At 42.7% G+C, this 19,769-nt stretch overlaps 1 protein-coding gene across 1 annotated transcript; it reads left to right on the forward strand.

Moving 5' to 3' along the window:
- The first annotated feature begins 2,888 nt into the window (after positions 1 to 2,888).
- Positions 2,889 to 17,859, forward strand: LOC139758023 (pancreatic lipase-related protein 2-like). The gene is made up of 12 exons (XM_071679025.1): positions 2,889 to 3,549; positions 6,510 to 6,672; positions 10,121 to 10,272; positions 10,954 to 11,067; positions 12,107 to 12,253; positions 12,454 to 12,700; positions 13,695 to 13,769; positions 13,972 to 14,081; positions 14,607 to 14,730; positions 15,120 to 15,252; positions 15,465 to 15,653; positions 16,072 to 17,859. The coding sequence occupies exons 2-12, from the start codon at positions 6,537 to 6,539 to the stop codon at positions 16,145 to 16,147; spliced, it is 1,503 nt and encodes a 500-aa protein (XP_071535126.1). The 5' UTR covers positions 2,889 to 3,549; positions 6,510 to 6,536; the 3' UTR covers positions 16,148 to 17,859.
- The last annotated feature ends 1,910 nt before the right edge of the window (positions 17,860 to 19,769 follow it).

The raw sequence follows: 19,769 nt of genomic DNA on the forward strand, positions 1-19,769 counted from the left end.
ATTCATAGGCTGCCTAGCAACCACAAACACCTATATATCGATACAAAAAACTATTTTAAGTATGATATGATTTCAACATGCTCATAGTGGCAATATCATTAGACCCCTCCCATCCAAACCGCTCCATAACCAACCACTATTTCCAAATATGTGTACAGCTTATCCCTGTGCTTAGCAGATCATCCCTAACGACACCTCCATAAGGCTGAAAATGACTAAAAAGGTATTATATATATATATATATATATATATATATATATATATACGAATGCCTTAACTCAGCTTCCTGCTTTCTCTCCCACTTGTTCTTGCTCAAAATCGGGTTTAAAGGACAAACTGCAAAGGGCCTGATTACCAGCTCACAGCGCTTATCTTGTTTATAACAACGAGGAAGACGTTCATAAATGCCTATATATTTTTTCTCCCGATGTGCATTGGGAGACTGAATATCTCTGGCGGTAGTGTTGAAGGGGAGTATATTCAACCACACTAGCGGTACATTATCCATCATCGCTGGCTTACTAACCTAACCTAACCACTTTATCTAATCTAATCGTCTACCCTACTCACTTATCTAAATCAACCCTACCCAATCATCTAACCTCTCTAACCTAGAAATGAGATCTAATCTAAATCTAATCGTGTGACCAATCTAACCAATCAAAGCGCTGCAGGTAATCTAATCATCTACCTAACCCACACACTCGACAATCTAACCTAACCTTACGCGGCACTGGTGTAAGGAAGCCTAGCTTAACCCTAGCTTAGCTTCGACCATGGAAGGTACGTCCCTAACCACTCTTCCGCCTCACAAAACGGCAGGAAGCCGCGCCGTCCTAACCGAAAGTAAACACGAACATAAATTAGTAACATAACTGCTTGTTTAATCTTAGCCATCTTACAGTTACTAATTTACATTTAGGTTTAAGGTTAGAGACGGGACGATTCAAAAATAGCAACTACTGTACTGAACTTTGCAAGAGGAATGAGTACTTGACTAACGCAACATTTCTTACCTAAAACAGCCTTAAATATAATGCTGACTAAAATAAAAATCATTAAAGGAAGTCCTGGTAATCGCCTGATTATCATCCCTAAGGACAGGGGAGAAAGAAGACTGTCGACGTATTCCCTGCGATGTGAAGAAGGGCAGGAGTCGCTTAACGGGATATATATATATATATATATATATATATATATATATATATATATATATAGAGAGAGAGAGAGAGAGAGAGAGAGAGGACCTACAACCCGCCGCACAAGCATCAAGTAGAGCTAGGATGCGAACCCGCGCCCCCGTGTAACTGATAAGAAGAGCCACCTCTGATCCCGTCTGTAATCGCACACCTCCTCGAGCCTATCTCACTCATACCTTCCGAATGGTCATGTCCAGAAAAACATATATACATATATATATATATATATATATATATATATATATATATATATATATATATATATATTTATTTATTTATTTTGCTTTGTTGCTGTCTCCCGCATTAGCGAGGAAGCGCAAGGAAACAGACGAAAGAATGGCCCAACCCACCCACATACACTTGTATATATCTATATATCTATCTATCTATCTATCTATCTATCTATATATATATATATATATATATATATATATATATATATATATATATATATATATATATATATATATATGCTCTCTCTTGACCACTCATGAACGCCTCTTTCTGTTATCACTCCTTCCAGTTTCAACGTTACTGTGATACGAGTAAAGATATCCCGAGCCAGTGTACTGAGAGTGTAGGGCAAAACCTTCCCATGTTCGTCACCCAGCTCAACGTCTTCGTCGGCCGGCTTAATGTCTTCGTCAGCCTGCTTACCGTCTTTGTCAGCCAGCTTATCGCTACGCATCGCACACAAACAAGGTGCTGCAACAGGGATCCGAAAGCCTGCAGGTCGGCCGGTCGGTTCGGGGCATCGAACGCTGGCAGTGGGGGACTTTGGAACCGCCCCTTGGAAATCACCACCACGAGAGATGCCTACTGATATAAGAGGTCTGTCTGTCTGTATGTCTGTCTCTCTCGTGTTTACGAAGCTGCTTCACGCATTTGGAGGCTACGTGTATTCTCTGGGGCTTACGACATCGAGACGTATATATATATATATATATATATATATATATATATATATATATATATATATATATATATATATATATTCTGACGTTTGAAAACCATATTCAAGCTGATTGCGTCACAATCAGTGCAGAGGAACTAAATGTTCAGAGAAGGCTACGTGCGCGTGCTGACGGGAAAGTCCGAGCCCATGTCTGTCTGTATGTCTGTCTCTCTCGTGTGTACGAAGATCATCATGCATTGTCAGTAACGATAACCATTACAATTACCTACTTGTACTCCACCGTGCAATACTTATTATATATCTATTCTCTCTCTCTCTCTCTCTCTCTCTCTCTCTCTCTCTCTCTCTCTCTATATATATATATATATATATATATATATATATATATATATCCCCTCTCGTTTTTAATTTTCCAGAAGAAGGAATAGAGAAGAGGGCCAAGTGAGGATTTCCCTCAAAGGCTCAGTCCTCTGTTCTTAACGCTACCTTGCTAACGTGGGAAATGGCGAATAGTATGGAAAAAATTATATATATATATATATATATATATATATATATATATATATATATATATATATATATATATAGATAGATAGATAGATAGATGGACAGATAGATAGATAAGTGTTGCACGTGCGCATATTGGGAGAGATGTTGTTGTCGGAGATAAAAAAAAAATGTTTTTGGAGATAAGGAATGTTGTTGAGGTGGAGATAATGAGAAGTAAGCAACAATGGGTTGTCCAAAGGTCTGGGGTCAACCAGAAATTCCCGATCGCGCGCGCACGAATCCACACACACACACACACACACACACCTCATTGACCAATTTCCTGCAACTTAAACCACCAAGGAGTAAATTTCTACAAATGTCTTAGCGAACTCTACGAGATAATGACTCAAGGACATCGATAAGGGTAACATCGCAACATTTATGGGTACATACGATACGAACACAAGTAGGACTTGCTAATTCGGTAACATTTGGCAACTGTCGTCCCAAGTGACGCCGACACGTATATATATCTGCCAGTTGGTTGCTTGGTTCATATACGCCAGAGATCCCGCTGAGCTTGCACACTAAAGACGTAGATGTCTGCTGGTAATTCTGTACCGTAACTCAGACTGTTTTAATAACAGTAGCATCAAGGGCTAAAGAGAAGCGTTAAGAATACAGCGACGGGAAAAAGCTTCTTCGAGAACCTGACAGTTATTCTACAAGAGACGATTGTACCGGTCTACTTAGAATTTAAGTGAGACTAACCTCATTTCTTTTTACTACCGTTGAATTGGATGTAAGAGAAGTAGTATGTCTTCCGGCAGCAGATATTCCTAACAACTGAAAGTTTTGCAAATTTAAACGAACAGAAACGAGAAACGCCAACAGTTCACTACACAATCCACTTCAAGCAGAGACTCTGAAAGACCTCAAAAGGTAAGTTAATTTCTGTTCATCTTTTTTTTATTCTTCTTAATGTATATTATGATACTCGAAAAGCATCTGCAAGCTAAATCTACTTTTCACTCGAACACAGTTCGGACCGGAGAGCTTATAGGTAGCCCTGCAAACGATACATATGAGACGTGGGTGTTACCGGACTCTCCGCTTGCAATTGGTTAAACCGCAAGGATAACGTCTATTGAGACCGCATCACCATCAGTGGACAGAAAGGAGTACAGACAGTCTCACTGCAGACCTCTGCGCTAAAAAGTTCATGTATTACTAGCATTCTAGTGGAGTGCAGCAGCCTCTTACTGCACGAACTCATCATTTCCCCAGCTCCTGAGTGGAGTGCAGCTGTGTAGTTCTGCGGGAACTCTATAACATAAAGAGGTCGTGGTGTTGTACGCTCAGGTTAAATTACATGATAATGACTCCAACATGCGATCCTGATCCAAATTGTGCCATGTCTGCAATACGATAAGAAGAAAGTTTCATATGGAAAAAAAAATTATAGCAAAATATTTCAATGACTAAATCGTGCTTCCATCTAATATAATTTCTATGGGGTTAACTGCGTCAGAGCCTATAACTTATATGTATTCTCTGGGGAGAGTTCAGTGAGGACCTATATATTTACCTTTCACGGTGCTGGAGATTCTGCTTCAACATGAACAGTTATATTCCTCTTTACATCTCCGTTTGATAGAGAAAGAACTGTGAAAAATGTGCTTATTCTATAGTTAGGTTAGGTATGTAATGACCGATTACCTGTTGAGGTAATGGGAGTGTGTGTCTATCAGTATGTATGACAGCAGTTTTACGTTCCTCAACCCCTGTGTCTGTCTGTCTGCTTCAGAACGTACCAATTTTGCTTATAAACATACCCGTCTGCCTATCATGTGGTGCACGTGTCTCCCGAACGTATGCGTGTGTGTGTTTGTGTGAGCTAATCAGGTTATGTAAGCACTTACCAACATACTAGCCTCGTTCGTGTGTGCGTATATATATATATATATATATATATATATATATATATATATATATATATATATATATATATATGCGTTAGCGAGGTAGCTTTAAGAACACAGGACTAAGCCTTAGAGGGAATATCCTCACTTGGCCCCCTTCTCTGTTCCTTCTTTTGGAAAACTAAAAACGAAAGGGGAGGATTTCCAGCCCACCCGCTCCCACCCCTATCCCTAGGGATAATTATACACACACACACACACACACACACACACACACATATATATATATATATATATATATATATATATATATATATATATATATATATATATATATATATATATATAACGAATGGGACATTAGAAAATAATTGCATATAACGGATTCCCATTAAATGGGTTCCTTATGAAGTTCATTAATGAGGTTTCGTGACATGTATTAAATGGGCTCCGTATAACAGAATCCATTTACGGGTTCCGTACAATGGAATCCATTAAATGAGTTCCGTATGATTTAGTCCATTAACTAAGTCTTTAGTAACCGTAATTCCAGTTAAAAGTTTCTTCTCGACAATCGTTAGTTTTTTTTTCTTGATACGAAAACAAATGAAAAAATCTAAGAAAAATGTGTAAAATATACAAATCATGTAAATATGATTGCATGGATAAAGGCGTTGCAAATAATCCAACGTCCACCTATCCAGGTACTGGCTAAGCACAACCAGTCTACGAGGCTACAGATTATTCATAAAGACTTGTTACAACTGCGGTTAACGGGATTCCGGACAATTGAGATGCCGGTTAAACGAATCTCAGACAGATAGTGCGACACAACTCGATCTCTGACCCAAAAGTAAAGTATGTCCAAAGTGTTGTTTCGCCCCCATTTGTTATCGTGAATCACACATTCCGAGGATGATAAGGGACAGATAGCACTCATCTCTAAAACTAAAAACATAAACAGCGTACATCTTAGGGCCGAAGGTCACCTTTCTTACCATGTTGCCTGATTAAGAGAAAAATGGCAAGTTGTATGTTACGTGGGTTTTGACTAAGAGGATATGGGATGATAACGAGGAAATGTAATTACTCAAACAGGCTGGAATAAGAAGAGAATAAGGAAGGTTACCAGAGAAACATAATTACGTCGGCAAAAAATGCGAGGTTAAGAGAGAAACAATTGAGGTTAAGTATAATCGAAATAAATGATAAATAATGATAACATAATAATGTTATGATAATAATAATAATAATAATAATAATAATAATAATAATGATAATAATAATAACTAATGATAATCATAATACTGATAAACAGATACACGAATAAAGAAGTGACTTCAATAGCATAATGACTACATTTACTGTTTTATGTCATAGCTTATGTAAGGTATAAGAAGGTAAACTGGTAAAAATACGATTTTTCATATATATATATATATATATATATATATATATATATATATATATGCGTTTTGTTTTTTGTACTTTTGCTTGTTCGCTCGAGCACATACACACACATACAGCATAAATCATCATTATGCACTACCTTAGAAATGTTGCAGCCAGAAGCTGTTCATTCTCCTCTGGCTGTTTAGACAACCTGGCCACGAAGATTGCTGAGTATGCTTATGCTGACTGGTTGGGTGGGCGCAGCGTTTTTCTCTTCTGCTTACCCAGCACCTGCTGCAATATATGCCAGCCAACTTGGCCTCATACTTGAGGCGTTAATGATAAATCGTAGATATCCCTTAGTTGCAGTATCAAGAGGATAAAATTATTTTTCAACACCATCCAGTGATTAGGCACAACCCACGATTATATAAATGACTAGCCTTGTCCCACATATAACCGTATCCATGCACCGCTCTTACAGCTAAGCGTAGCCTAGCTCCTCCCTCGCAGATAAGCGCTGCCCCTATTACCGTAAGCGTTTCCTAGCCTAGCCCAATTTGATCCAACCAATCTTTTGCCCTACAGGAGCGCGTGTGCCTCACCACCAGCAGGATGCCGGCCATCGGGGCGGTACAGGAGGCCGTGTTGCTTCACCTCCTCAACATTAACCTCCTGATGGACCTGGGAGCCCACCCTCCGGAGATGGCTGCCTCCATAGCCGACTCCTTCGCCCCCAACGTGGAAGAAGGTAAGTGTTTGGGCGATTTATGTGCTTAAACAGGAGGGGATTTCGTGTGTTTTCAGAATCTATGAACTTCATAAAGGTTTCGTATCTTTTAAGGGTAATCAATACTTTGTTTTTCAACTCTTATATGGATTTCATGTCTTTAGGGGATTTGATACTTTTATCTTTAACTTTAGACGGGTTTCATGTGTTTAAAGGCTTTATTACTTATAACTTTCAGCACAAAAATCCGCCTACTTTAAACTACAGGTCGAGAGGTCCTTTAAGCCATGAAATGTAACAGAGATAAACACTTGGAAACCTTATCAGTTTAAGGATTGTATTACTTTTATTCATAACTTGGAATTAGATGGTCATTCATGTGTTTAATGGGTGGGTGGTAGAGTGGGTGGCCATAGGTGGATGGCTGTGAGAGGCCTTATGTGGGTGGCAGAGGTGAGGGGGGTGGTCGTAGGTGGGTTGCACTGAAAGGACGACCTTCACTTTAGTTGGCAAGGAATGGAGGGACCTCTGGGTGGCTGGAGGGCTACGAGGGGTGGCATCTGGTGCACCGGAAGTAAGAGACGTGCCCGTATTGGGTGGCGTTGGCCAGGATGACGTAACGAACCCACCATACTTAACGCATGTTTCTCATCGCACACAGAAATGGTCAACCTCACCACACAACCCCCCCCCCAAAAAAAAAAAAAATATGAGAAAAACGTCGAATTTCTCATTTCAGGATTTTGCGAATATCATATCAGTGAGGGTTTAGCTTATGGTTAGTTAAGGCTGGCAGTGTTGCGTTAGCTTACGATAGTCAAGATAGGTATGGCTAAGTTAGTTTAGTTTTTAAGTAGGTTTATTTGATTATGGTCTTATTACATTGTAAAGTTCAATTAGATATGATCAGAGTACGATAAAGCAGGCTCCTTTAAGCTAGCTTTTTTTGCTAGGTAAGGTTGAGTTAGGTTCGCTTGAATTAGTTTAACTAGGTTTGGTTAACTAGATTTGTTGAATTAGTTTAACTAGGTGTGGTTAACTAGGTTTGCTGAAGTAGTTTAACTAGGTTGTTGATTTAGTGCTACTACGTTAGCATGGTAGTTCGACTAGGTTAGGTTGACTTACCTAGGGTTAGCATTAATAGATTTCTCAACTGTATGGTGAATGTTAGGTGGTGGAGAGCACCGACTGGTCAGTAGGAGTGGCCTGATTGAACGTAAGACACATCCGCGACCGGATACAGCCCTGTTGCTGACCACTGCTGTTGTTAGGGTGTCCACACCTCCTCCCCCTCCTCCTCCTACACCATTCCATCTCTTCTCATTCTTTTTCGTTCATGCCTCCCTTTCTCTCTCTTCTTTCATGCCTCCCCCTCTCTCTTCTATCATGCCTCCCTCTCTCTCTTCTTTAATGCCTCCCTCTCTCTTCTTTCATGCCTCCCCCTCTCTCTTCTATCATGCTTCCCTCTCTCTCTTCTATCATGCCTCCCTCTCTCTCTTCTTTCATACCTCCCTCTCTCTTCATTCATGCCTCTCTTTCTCTTCTTACATGCCTCCATCTCTTCCTTCATTTTGTCCTCCCCTCCTCTTCCATGCCACCCTCTTCTTTCATGTCTCTCTCTCTCTCTCTCTCTCTCTCTCTCTCTCTCTCTCTCTCTCTCTCCCTCCTTTCTATCCTACCTCTCCAACAACTATCATCATCACCTCTACGTCTCTCTCTTTTTCTGTTTACGTACCCTCCTTCCCCCCCCCCTCTCTCTCTCTCTCTCTCTCTCCCTCTCTCTCTCTCTCTCTCTCTCAGGACATCATGTACCGTTCCAACCCCCTTAGCAACTCTTGTCACTAAATTCGCACCCTCTTTTACACTCTCTCACGAGCATGTTTTCGTACGGATGTTCACTCTTACTTCACCCTCCCTCCTCATTCCTTTCTCTTATTCATCTACGAGCATTTTATTGATTTCTCTCACACTCTTTAATCTTTTCCTCCTTATTGATACTCGTTTCTCTCCACTCTTCAGACCTTCACTTCTTAATTATAATTTACGAGTTCCTAACACTTTAATATTTACTGCTACATTATCTTTCTTCTCACAGGAAACGGGCATTAATTATCAATTATATCTTTATATAATTCATACAATTCTAAAAACGAAATTAATACGTCTTAGAAAAATCTTTATAGCAGTATTTTGCTGCTGATTTTTCACACACACACACACACACACACACACACACACACACACACACACCTCCCAACTAACCTGCTCAAACCAGCGGCCTCAGATAAGCTTCTCGCAAAGATATCTAAATAATACTCCTGTCAAAGGACAGGAATACAATACATAGAATAATAAATACGCGGTTAGGTTAGCGCAGAGACAAGCTCCCGGAAGTCATCGCACTGGAGTACTGTGGGTCATGTGTGTGTGTGTGTGTGTGTGTGTGTGTGTTCCACCGATAAACCTATTAAACTTCTCTCGTTATGCCACCACACTTAACAACGAGACAAGGACCTAACACACACCCCTAACACCTTCGTCAGGTTACGAATCGCCCTGGGTCCCTCCCTAACACCTTGCTAGTTCCCAGCCACCCGCCCTGGGCCACTGCCTAGTTTGTTAGTTAATTAGTTAGTTAGGTGCGGGGAGCTAGAGGTCAGAAAGCGTGCCCTAACAACCCCCGGGGGGAGGGAGTCACAGATAACTCCCGATTATGGAGGCCGGTCAGTGCCCGAGTGTTCCCACAGCCACCGCAGGGGAGGGTTCAGAGGGAGGCCTGGGGTGATGGGGAGGGTTCAGAAGGGGAGGCCTGGGGTGATGGGGAGGGTTCAGAGGGTGGCCTGGGGTGATGGGGAAGGTTCAGAGGGTGGCCTGGGGTGATGGGGAAGGTTCAGAGGGAGGCCTGGGGTGATGGGGAAGGTTCAGAGGGAGGCCTGGGGTGATGGGGAGGGTTCAGAGGGAGCCTGGGGTGATGGGAAGGGCTCAGGGGGAGCCTGGGGTGATGGGGAAGTAGCCTGGCGTGTTGGTTAGGACCTGTCTTGGGTAACGGGAAGGCCCAAAAGGTGATGATATAGACTGGGGTGATGGGGAGACGCCTGGGGGTGATGAAGAGAGGGAGATGGAGAGGTTGCCTATGCCTCTTACCCTTCATGTCAGTCACACGAACCTCCCCTTCGTATCTACCACGTGACCCCTTCGTGTCTATCTTATCACCCCCCCCCCCCTTCCTTCATGTCTACCATGTGACCCCTTGATATCTATCGTGTCACCTTCATCTTCATGTCTGCCATATCACCCTCCCTCCCCACATGACCTTTCTGCACCAACGCACCCCCCCCCCTCACACAACTCCCCCCCCTTCCTCTTTCGAGGTCACGGAGTACCTTTGGAGATAGTAACCCTATGCCCTCCTTCCCCGGATGAGGTCATAAGGTAACACTGTGTTATATATCCCCCCCTCTCCCGGCAGAGTGTTGGAAGATCTACGGGCAGACGACCTGCTTCTCCTTGACCTCACCCTGGGTCAACGCCTCCAGGCCGGTCATCCGGGCGCCCAAGTCCCCAGGCGAGATCGGCACCACTTTCAAGCTCTTCACACGTCTCAACGACACCTTCCCGGCGGTAAGGAACCTGCTGCAGTCAATAGTCAGGCAAAAAAATAACAAAGCTAAATCCTTAGAAATTCATAGCACACCATATGGCAACATAGCACCACCACCACCACAACAAAACCAGCTGATCTCAAAACAAAAACAAAAAAAGCTGATCCTACCAAAACAAAAAGCAGCTGATCCTCCCAAAACAAAAAACAGCTGATCTTACCATAACAAAGACCCAGCTGATCCTTCCAAAACAAAAACAGCTGATCTACCCATAACAAAAAACAGCTGATTCTCCCATCCGCCATGATGCGATCAAAATAACTTGCTTGCACCTTATTTTATTAAACTTTTTGACCATAATATTCGTGGTCAGCTCCCCTATTATTATACCACATCTCAAGTAAACTAGATGCAATTTCTTTTGAGTAAATTAGAATAGATGAAATGTGTGATATGAAACATATACAGTTAACATTGTATCAATCTGGGGAAAGGGGGTAGGCAACCCCAGTGAGTTGATCTGGGGAAAGGGGGTAGACAACCCCAGTGAGTTAATCTGGGGAAAGGGGGGTGGATAGCCCCGGGTTATCTGGGGCAATGGGTAGATGGTCCCAACTCCGTACGCCAAACCCAGCGTGCTGCAACGTGCTTCCAAAGCGTATGCCTCTATACTTACGTGTGACATCTCGTTCCCTGACAGACTCTCGACCCCGGTAACCTGGGGACGGTGTTGAGCGCGCCCTTCATCCCCGACAGGCCCTTCAAGGTGATCAGCCACGGGTACCTCTCCTACGGCACCGTGTCCTGGGTGAAGGTAAGGTTCGCACGTCTGATTGAGTTGGTAATGATTATGTCAATGTTTACCTGACGCTACCTGGCGTGGTTGTACATACACACACACACATATACGTACGTGTTTATATATATATATATATATATATATATATATATATATATATACACACACACACTTATAAATGCACTCAGATGCCTCTAAATACACTCAGTCACTCTTGTCTCGTACTTACATTCATTATCATCGTTGTATATATAATCATAAGTTTTCTGTCATACTTATACAGGCTTTCGAAATCCAATACACTATCTCGGAATACAACAGCATTATATTATACACATTGTGCATCACTGTATAAAAGGAGCTAAAGTATACGAAGCTATATAGTAACGCTACACTATACAAAGCTATAAATTGGCGCTCAGCTATACAGACTATTATATTCAGCTATGCAATGGCGTTAAACTGCACAGACTAAACAAAGCAAATTCAAGACCTTACATTACACAAAGTTTTACACTGCAACTGAACTATACAGACTGTGCTTAGCTCCACCGTGTCACTAAACTACACACACTATACTTAGCTATACCGTGTCACTAAACTATACACACTATAAAGCTATACCATGAAGGCAAACCATATACATGAATCACTACCCAAAAATAACAACTCAAGATAACCAATCTCTTCTCCCAAAAGAAAGATAACAAAGTTTATCACACCCACCCGAAATATCACAGTCCAACCATGTTAGTAGCGTCATCTTACCTTGATAAGACATCCACCATAGCCAAGATAACAGTGACAGATGCTAGACAGTAGTGTTATCCCAACAACAGATGATAGCGAGGAAATGTCGTTAAGTACAATCATGTTATCGTGGGCCAGTAGATCAACGTAATCATGTCCCTAGATCCCCTCCTCCCGTCTCCTTTCATGTCCCCAAGATCATCACCTCCTCCTCCCATCCCCGTGGTACTGATGATATAAAACACCATCCCACCTCAATCACCATGATCACGCACCTACACCTCCGCCGTTTTCTATCCGAAAGATGATGAAGGGGGAACTCCTACGCGCCAGCGACCAGAACGTCATAGTGGTGGACTGGAGCGGCGGGGCTCAACCTCCCTACACCCAGGCCGTGGCCAACATAAGGCTGGTGGGCGCCCAGCTCGCCTACCTCATCTACTCCCTCAACGTAAGTTCTCCCTCGACGGCGTCAAGTGGGTACTGAGGCCGCAACAGACGGGCGCTTGGTAGGAACTTGCGCATCGATTCCTATGAAATATGTTGCTCAAACAACTCGCAATTGTAGTTCAAAAAAAAAGAAAAAGTTCAAAAAAAGAGCCCCTTTCCGCGATACAGCTGACCCTATACCAGCTCGCATGACCTTTCCAGAGATTCGCCGACGTTCCCATCTCATCCTTCCATCTGATCGGCCACAGCCTAGGCGCTCACCTGAGCGGCCACGCGGGCACCTACCTGCGAGAGTCCTACGGCCTCTACCTACCCAGGATCACGGCGCTCGACCCCGCTGAGCCCTACTTCAACGACACGCACACCATCACTCGCCTCGACCACTCAGACGCCCTCTTCGTCGACGTCATCCACACTGACGACTCCCCGATCCTCGGCTTCCCCCTCAGTGAGTTCTCTACTGCCTCTCCCACGACCTCTAGTACCTCTCCTACGTTCTCTACTGCCTCTCCCGCGAGCTCTAGTACCTCTCCTACGTTCTCTACTGTCTCTCCCACTAGCTCTAGTACCTCTCCTACGTTCTCTACTGCCTCTCCCACGACCTCTAGTACTTCTCCTACTTTCTCTACTGCCTCCCCCTTGATCTCCAGTGCCTCCCTACGTTTTTTACTGCCTCTCCCATGTCCTTCATTGCCTCTCCTACGTTCTCTACGTGTCATAAGTTCTCCAATGCCTCTCTTATGTTCTCTTTGTCCCCTGAGCTCTCTCTAGTGCACTCCCCACACGTTCTCTATGCCTCAAAAGTTTTCTAATGCCTTTCACGTTCTCTCTGGCCCTAAGGTCTCTAGTGCCTCTTTTACAATCCCAATGCCTCCTGGGCTCTAAGAGTGCACTACGTTATCTAGTGCCTCCACTACATTTTCTAAGGCAACCTAAGTTCTCTAGTGACACCTGCGTTCTCTATTACCCCTTAACATTGTCGAGTGCATCCCCTTCAGTAAGGTCTGTAGTTCCTCCACCTCACACTACCAGTAGGTATCTTGTACACTCACAATAACTCTCATCAGTTCCTTATCTCACTCGTCAGTTCTAGGGTCGGGTATCTCGCTTGTTATCGCGGCAAACTCCACACCTGTACAGTGTCTACCAGGCGTTTCTTACCTTCCTCTGTGTGACAGGTTTTCGCTATCTCTTCTCTGACAAGACTTTATCATATTCTTTTTTTCACAACCTTTTTCTCTACAGAATACACTATTGAAATCTAAAATCTGATATCAGAGCCCTTCCGAAACAGATTCGTATCAGAACCTATTTAAAAACAAACAATTGGCTGATAATACCCTTTAAGGACACTTTTGCTCTACATAAAAAAAAAATACGATGCAGAAAGTAACAAGTTGAATTCAATACCAACTGACATTCTTTTTTCTTTTTCTATACAGGTTTGGGAATGACCCAACCCATTGGTCACTTGGATTTCTACCCTAACGGTGGGGGCGAACAACCCGGATGTAGTGGTAAGTACCAGCCCTTTAGTTAACTACCCAGCTGTTACAAGAGGGTTCAAAGGTTTCAATACACCTCATACCTTGCATATAACCCAGGAGTTGATTCATCATATCAACGCGTCAAACAATTGTTAATTCATATGCAGCTGACGGAAAATACCATGGTCGATCGCGTGTCTGTATTGTTAATATTCTTTTTTTTTTTCCGCAGGTGGCATGAAATGCCAACACCACCGAGCCATCACCTACTTCACAGAGTCCATCCGACAATCATGTCCTATGACGGGTGTCGCCTGCCCTTCCTATCAGGAGTTCATGGATGTGAGTCGGCCTGTCTGCCTTTGAGTTCTTATACATTGACTCATTATAATCTACGCATTTGTCTTGGAGTTTCAAGCGCTTGTTCAGATGTGTATATTATACTTCACCTCGAGTGTGTATTGAGCACATACATCTCCATTTCGCATATGATGTATCAGCTCAAATACACTAAGGAAATTACCAACATCATTCAGTATTTGCCTGTCTTTAGAAATTGAAAATCTCAAGTGATGCTCCCGGCGAAGGATTAACCATAATTGTGACGTCCTGTACCCTAGTATTATACCCATGAGCTGCCATGGACACTCGCACCATCTCTCTCTTTAATCAGGGAGGACATTAAAGTTCATGAACACGTTATAAAGCCTCTGCAGTGAACCAAACCCACCCCACGTTGAATACGAGTATTGTATCCTTCGTAGTCAGATCTGGAGAGACATCAGGCACGCTGCTCTGCTTCGCAACACTAGACCAGAAACGTATATAAAAAAAAGTATTTACTAACCTGTTTCGCTCTGTTCTCAGGGGGAATGCTGGGGGTGCGACCAAGAACACCCATGTTCTCCTATGGGGTTAGAATCCACCAACCTACCTGTGCAACCGCTTACAAAGCTCTTCCTCCACACCAGGGACCGAAGCCCTTACTGTGGTAAGTAATGCATGGGGTTTCCTCTCTCTAGGGGCTACTGCTATGGGTCAGGGCAATGGCATGTATGGGGTTTCCTTCTGGGGGAGGGGGGGGGGGCTTCTGCTATGGGTATGTATGTGGGTTTCCTCTGATTCAAGGCACGTTCATCACCCAAAAATAACTACACGCATGGTTTAACATGTGGAGAACAAAGTTGTTATAACTTCAACTATGACTCAACAACCCATTAAAATAAAAGTCTAATATCCCTATACTCATATTAGTTCCTGACTTTCCCTAATACCTAAACCAACCACCTCTGACCTATGTCCCCGAACCATCTGCTGACCCACTCCACCCCAAATGTGTGCATATACGTATGACTTCAAGTCTCTTTCACATCTCCACAGGATACCACTACAGGGTAAGTGTGGAGGTCAGCAACACGACCCAGGCCAGAGACCACGATGGAGAATTTGCCATCATCCATCTTCGACTAGTGGGTAACAAGGACAAGTCACGCCCCATACAACTCTCGGAGAAGTAAGCTTAAGAGTGAAACACCTATCTTACTTTTCTCCGTTCTGTATATATAATGAATGACCAAAAATCTACGTATAATCACCCTCATACACTTGAACACACACAACCTCTATTTCTCCTCACGCCACGAAACTGACGCTTTACCCTGGTCATAGAATATAAGCCCGAGTTTCAACCCCCCACGTAACAAAATCATCCTCTGTTCTCCCCAGATCCCACTACTACGAGGCGGGGACCGTGCACCGTCAAGTGATCCTGACCCATGACCTGGGTCATCTAGAGACGATGGGCGTGACTTTCGAGTACCCGGGTTCGATGTTCAACATCATGTCTTGGAGGCTCAAGAGGCCAAGGCTCCACCTAAAGTCCATCACGGTCGAACCTCTTGGACACAATATAGCGTGAGTCAGTCAGTCAGTCACTTAGTTACCTCCAGAAACACAAGTCTTCATCTGCACACAACTCCTTGAAACAAGGCTTACTTATACTCTATATATGAGATCATGGAACTTCGCGAAGGGACTAATCCCTAGGCAAATCAAGAAGAAACATCATCTTAAAAGTTCTTTCCACAACACAATCTTCATTTACATAAGACAAATGGAATATGCATATACATATATATATATATATATATATATATATATATATATATATATATATATATATATATATATATATATATATATGAAAGAGAGAGAGAGAGAGAGAGAGAGAGAGAGAGAGAGAGAGAGAGAGAGAGAGAGAGAGAGAGAGAGAGAGAGAGAGAGAGAGAGAGAGAGAAAGAATATACAACTGTCATGTTCCCTTTTCCTGCAGGTGGAGATACTGCTTCAAGAATGAGGTCCAGCAGGCGGGGATGGAGTACGTGCTGTCCTCTAAGAACTCGTGTTAGTGCCTCTTTTGTGTCATCTTTTGGTCTCCCTTCTCGCCCTGCAAAGCTGGTCTTAGCGTGGGGCTACGTAGTCTGGCTGCCACAGTGGGAAACGCTGGTGCCAAAGAAGAACTCTTGTCTTCAACTCATGGCACTCTCTGATGGCCCAGGAATGGCCTCAGCAGTAACCACTGCTTATGGAACTCCATCGGAAACCTTTTCTATACAATCCTGATTCAAATCGATGATGAAAGTGATGCTTGCGAGGTATCTTCCACATCCCAAGTCAAGTCTGGGTGAGGTCAAGCAGCCTGGTAAAGCTCAAATGCATTGATAAAGAATTCAAGTATTGTGAAAGACACCTCTTAGGTATTCCGTAAAGAACTAAAGAAGAACCACTTCAAAAGTGAATCCGGCTTATGTTGTGTTGAAGAATAATCTTGTCATGTGCAATAATTCAATGAAATGAAGACTGTGCGTCATGGCGGAGATACAGCAATCGCCCAGTACAAGTGAACGAACACTTCTGTAGTGTCATACGTACGAAAATCTGGTGCATGAACGGGATTTTACAGAACAATGTGAAGACGACTCAAAATATTTCTTGCGACAAACATTCTTTTAGCTTTTATACCGTGAAGATTCCTTTAACTGCTCTCTCATTCCTATGTGTTTGAAAGCACGTATCAGTGTGTATGCATTTCCAACTGCTATAAATACATTTAGTTCTGAATGTATGTGACAAAACAACTGAAAGTGGTGAAACAGAACGAACCAATTGGACGCTTTCAACATGACTGGAATGATTAGCTGGCAGGTGTTTTCCAATCTCATTCGTATAATGTCTTAGAAAACCATAATTCATGAGAAAAAACAAACTCAGCAAACATTTCCGTATTACTGTCTGTAGTACTCATGGAGCAGTTCTGTAAAACGAATATCATATTTGGATTTAAACCAAATACAACAGAACTTAGTCAAGAACTTAAGATTGACTGACCGAAGTCCCTGAAAACATGTGGGAAACACAAACTTCTCCAAACTCACGTTTCCTGTCTTTTTATGTTTCTTTACATCTACATCTCCCCTTTGTGGAAACCTGCTGGCACCTGACGTCTACAGGGAAGGTTTCGAAGAGGATGTTCGGCATCCAGGAAGGGCTTTGGAGGCCTGACGGTCGGCCTTCCTTCTCTTGAAGTTGCGAGGACGGTCAAAAACCAAAACATGTTAGCGGAGGAGGGGAAAACGATGAGTGCTACGTACCCACAGTGCACGGTGACGGCGCGAAGAGGATGTGCATAATAATGTACGAATGGGAAGGTCTGTACGTCCGTCCACGGTTACGAACAGAGAGACTGACAGAAGACCTCCTTACCTGACGCCACTTAACACCCAACACATTCCAGTCACTTCTTAACACCTAACACATTCCATTTACTTCTTAACACCCAACACATTCAAGTCACTTCTTAACCTTGGGACGAGGAAAGAAAGAAAAAACAAACAAAAACTGTAAATGTGAATATATTAAGAGAAATCATAACGTTATTTCGACGCTTGTAAATAAAGAGGAGAAAAAGAGAGAGTGGTAATGAGGCATGTTCAAATCACTCTCGTTTGAGGTGCATTGATCTGAGCGTTTAGATGTTTAAGAGATGCATTTAAGCTCTGTAAATAGGTTGTACAGATTATATGTTTTGTAACATTTGTTAAATAAAACAGTGATGAGCTATGGTGCCTGGACTTCTTACACATGTACAAAACGTCTAAACTAACTTAAAAAAAAGACAAAAAAAAAAAAACTGACAAGTGCTGATAATTGTGTATGACAGCTTAGTATAATGACCGACCAAAAAAGACTTCGATAATGACCCTTGATAATGACCCAATTATCTGTTAACTGGTCAGGTTAGGCAACAACGCCACTGAAGACGTTGGTGTATCTCCAACGTTGGAAGTCTTATAAATACTTTCTGGATAGAATAATAACAGTAATTGAAAAAAAGGAATCCAGAAATTCCTTTTTGATGTGAAGGCGTCTGTCTGTCTAATACGTTTCATTTCCTCACTACCACGAACATCGATCTCAATTTGACAGAAAAAAAACATGTAAAACATGTAAAACATGTGTTCCAATGAAATGCATTTGTAAATAACCAGACCACAGCTGCAGCCTTCGACAGCCTGGTCGAACCAACGACCAAAATCTAACAACCTGGGCCCAGCTTGGATTGTAGAAGAAGACTTCACCTGCTAAAACCTCTCACAGTATTTATGGTCCATACGAGGGAGACACAACGAGAGCGATTGGGTCGTTAAGGCTGAAGGCTGTTGAGGCCAATTACAACAGGTAAGCAATAAACATGTAAAAAAGAAATTAAGGTTCCCAGTGTACAAACCCTGAGGGTTGTGGCAGAGAGCAACAGAGCAGACAGTGTCGAACCCCCGAGGTTTTGATAGTCTGGTCTGCCATCCGGAAGTACATGTGTGACGTGGCGGGACACAGGACGTGTGACGTCACGAGTCCCGTGACGTCGGCATTCCGGGATGACCCTAAAGTCACAGGATGATAACTGATGAGTCACGATGCTATTTTCATCCTCTCCCAGAAAAATATCAAAGGAGTTTCTTTTATTCATTCATTCACCACCTTTGTCATGCCGCTGACCTAGTGACACACACACACACACGCACACACACACACACACACACACAAAAGACTCTTAATGACGCCATTATCATTCACCATCAGTGTCTGTTTCCTTGCGCTACCTCGCTAATACGGGAGACAGCGACAAAGTATAATACATATATATATATATATATATATATATATATATATATGGGCTCGCACTTTCATAAAACACATAATGCCCTCCGACAGCAGGATTCGAACCCCTTACCTACCGCTTGTACGGGCCAAGCCCAGTCGTTACCGTACCCAAACTCCCACACAAATGGTAAAGGTTCGAATCCAGTTCTCGCAAGGCATTAGAACAAATAACTAGATTCTCTCCCCCCCCCCCCTACAATTTCTTGATGAATTCAATAACAGTTAATTCTCTTTTTACTTTCTCAATGCATGGTTTAAATTCAACTGTGACTTTCACTGTATGGGAAACGTAGATGACGTGTTTGATCGAGCTGAAAATTCACGAGCGACTTGAAAGGAAAGGATTTCGGAGGAAGACTGTTAAAACGTACCGGAAACCACCTGTTAGTAAGGTATTACGATGTGGGGAATGTTTCAACGATTTCCTGAACAAAACAATGCTCCTTCAACTTACAAACCAATTCAAAACTGTCTCCACCGGCGTTCCTTAGCGAGGTTCAAAAACCTCCTCAACGACTGAGGAGGTGGATGGAAAGACCTTCATACGATGGTTCATGATCAATGAGAAGGTTCAGAACCCGCGAACCCTCAACGAAAGTTCCCTCAAAGAGGTTCTGAAATTCACCTCAAACAAGTTCTAAACTTCCCTCAAAGAGGTTCTAAACTTCCCTCAAAGAGGTTCTAAACTTCCCTCAAAGAAGTTCTGGACTTCCCTCGATGACTAGAATACAATAATGAATAAAAACGAATATAATAGAATATGAAACGTACCGAAAACCATCTAACGTCTCATGCCTAAACACCACAATA

This window comes from Panulirus ornatus, chromosome 29 (assembly GCF_036320965.1).
Source record: "Panulirus ornatus isolate Po-2019 chromosome 29, ASM3632096v1, whole genome shotgun sequence".
In the NCBI taxonomy this organism is placed as follows: domain Eukaryota; kingdom Metazoa; phylum Arthropoda; class Malacostraca; order Decapoda; family Palinuridae; genus Panulirus; species Panulirus ornatus.

Bases quoted from the DNA above. Each gene is read 5' to 3' on its own strand.
- LOC139758023 (XM_071679025.1), top strand. From the start codon at position 6,537: ATGCCGGCCATCGGGGCGGTACAGGAGGCCGTGTTGCTTCACCTCCTC. The intron at 12,701-13,694 runs GTGAGTTCTCTA...TTTTCTATACAG, and splicing joins GATCCTCGGCTTCCCCCTCA to GTTTGGGAATGACCCAACCC. The intron at 14,082-14,606 runs GTGAGTCGGCCT...CTCTGTTCTCAG, and splicing joins CCTATCAGGAGTTCATGGAT to GGGGAATGCTGGGGGTGCGA.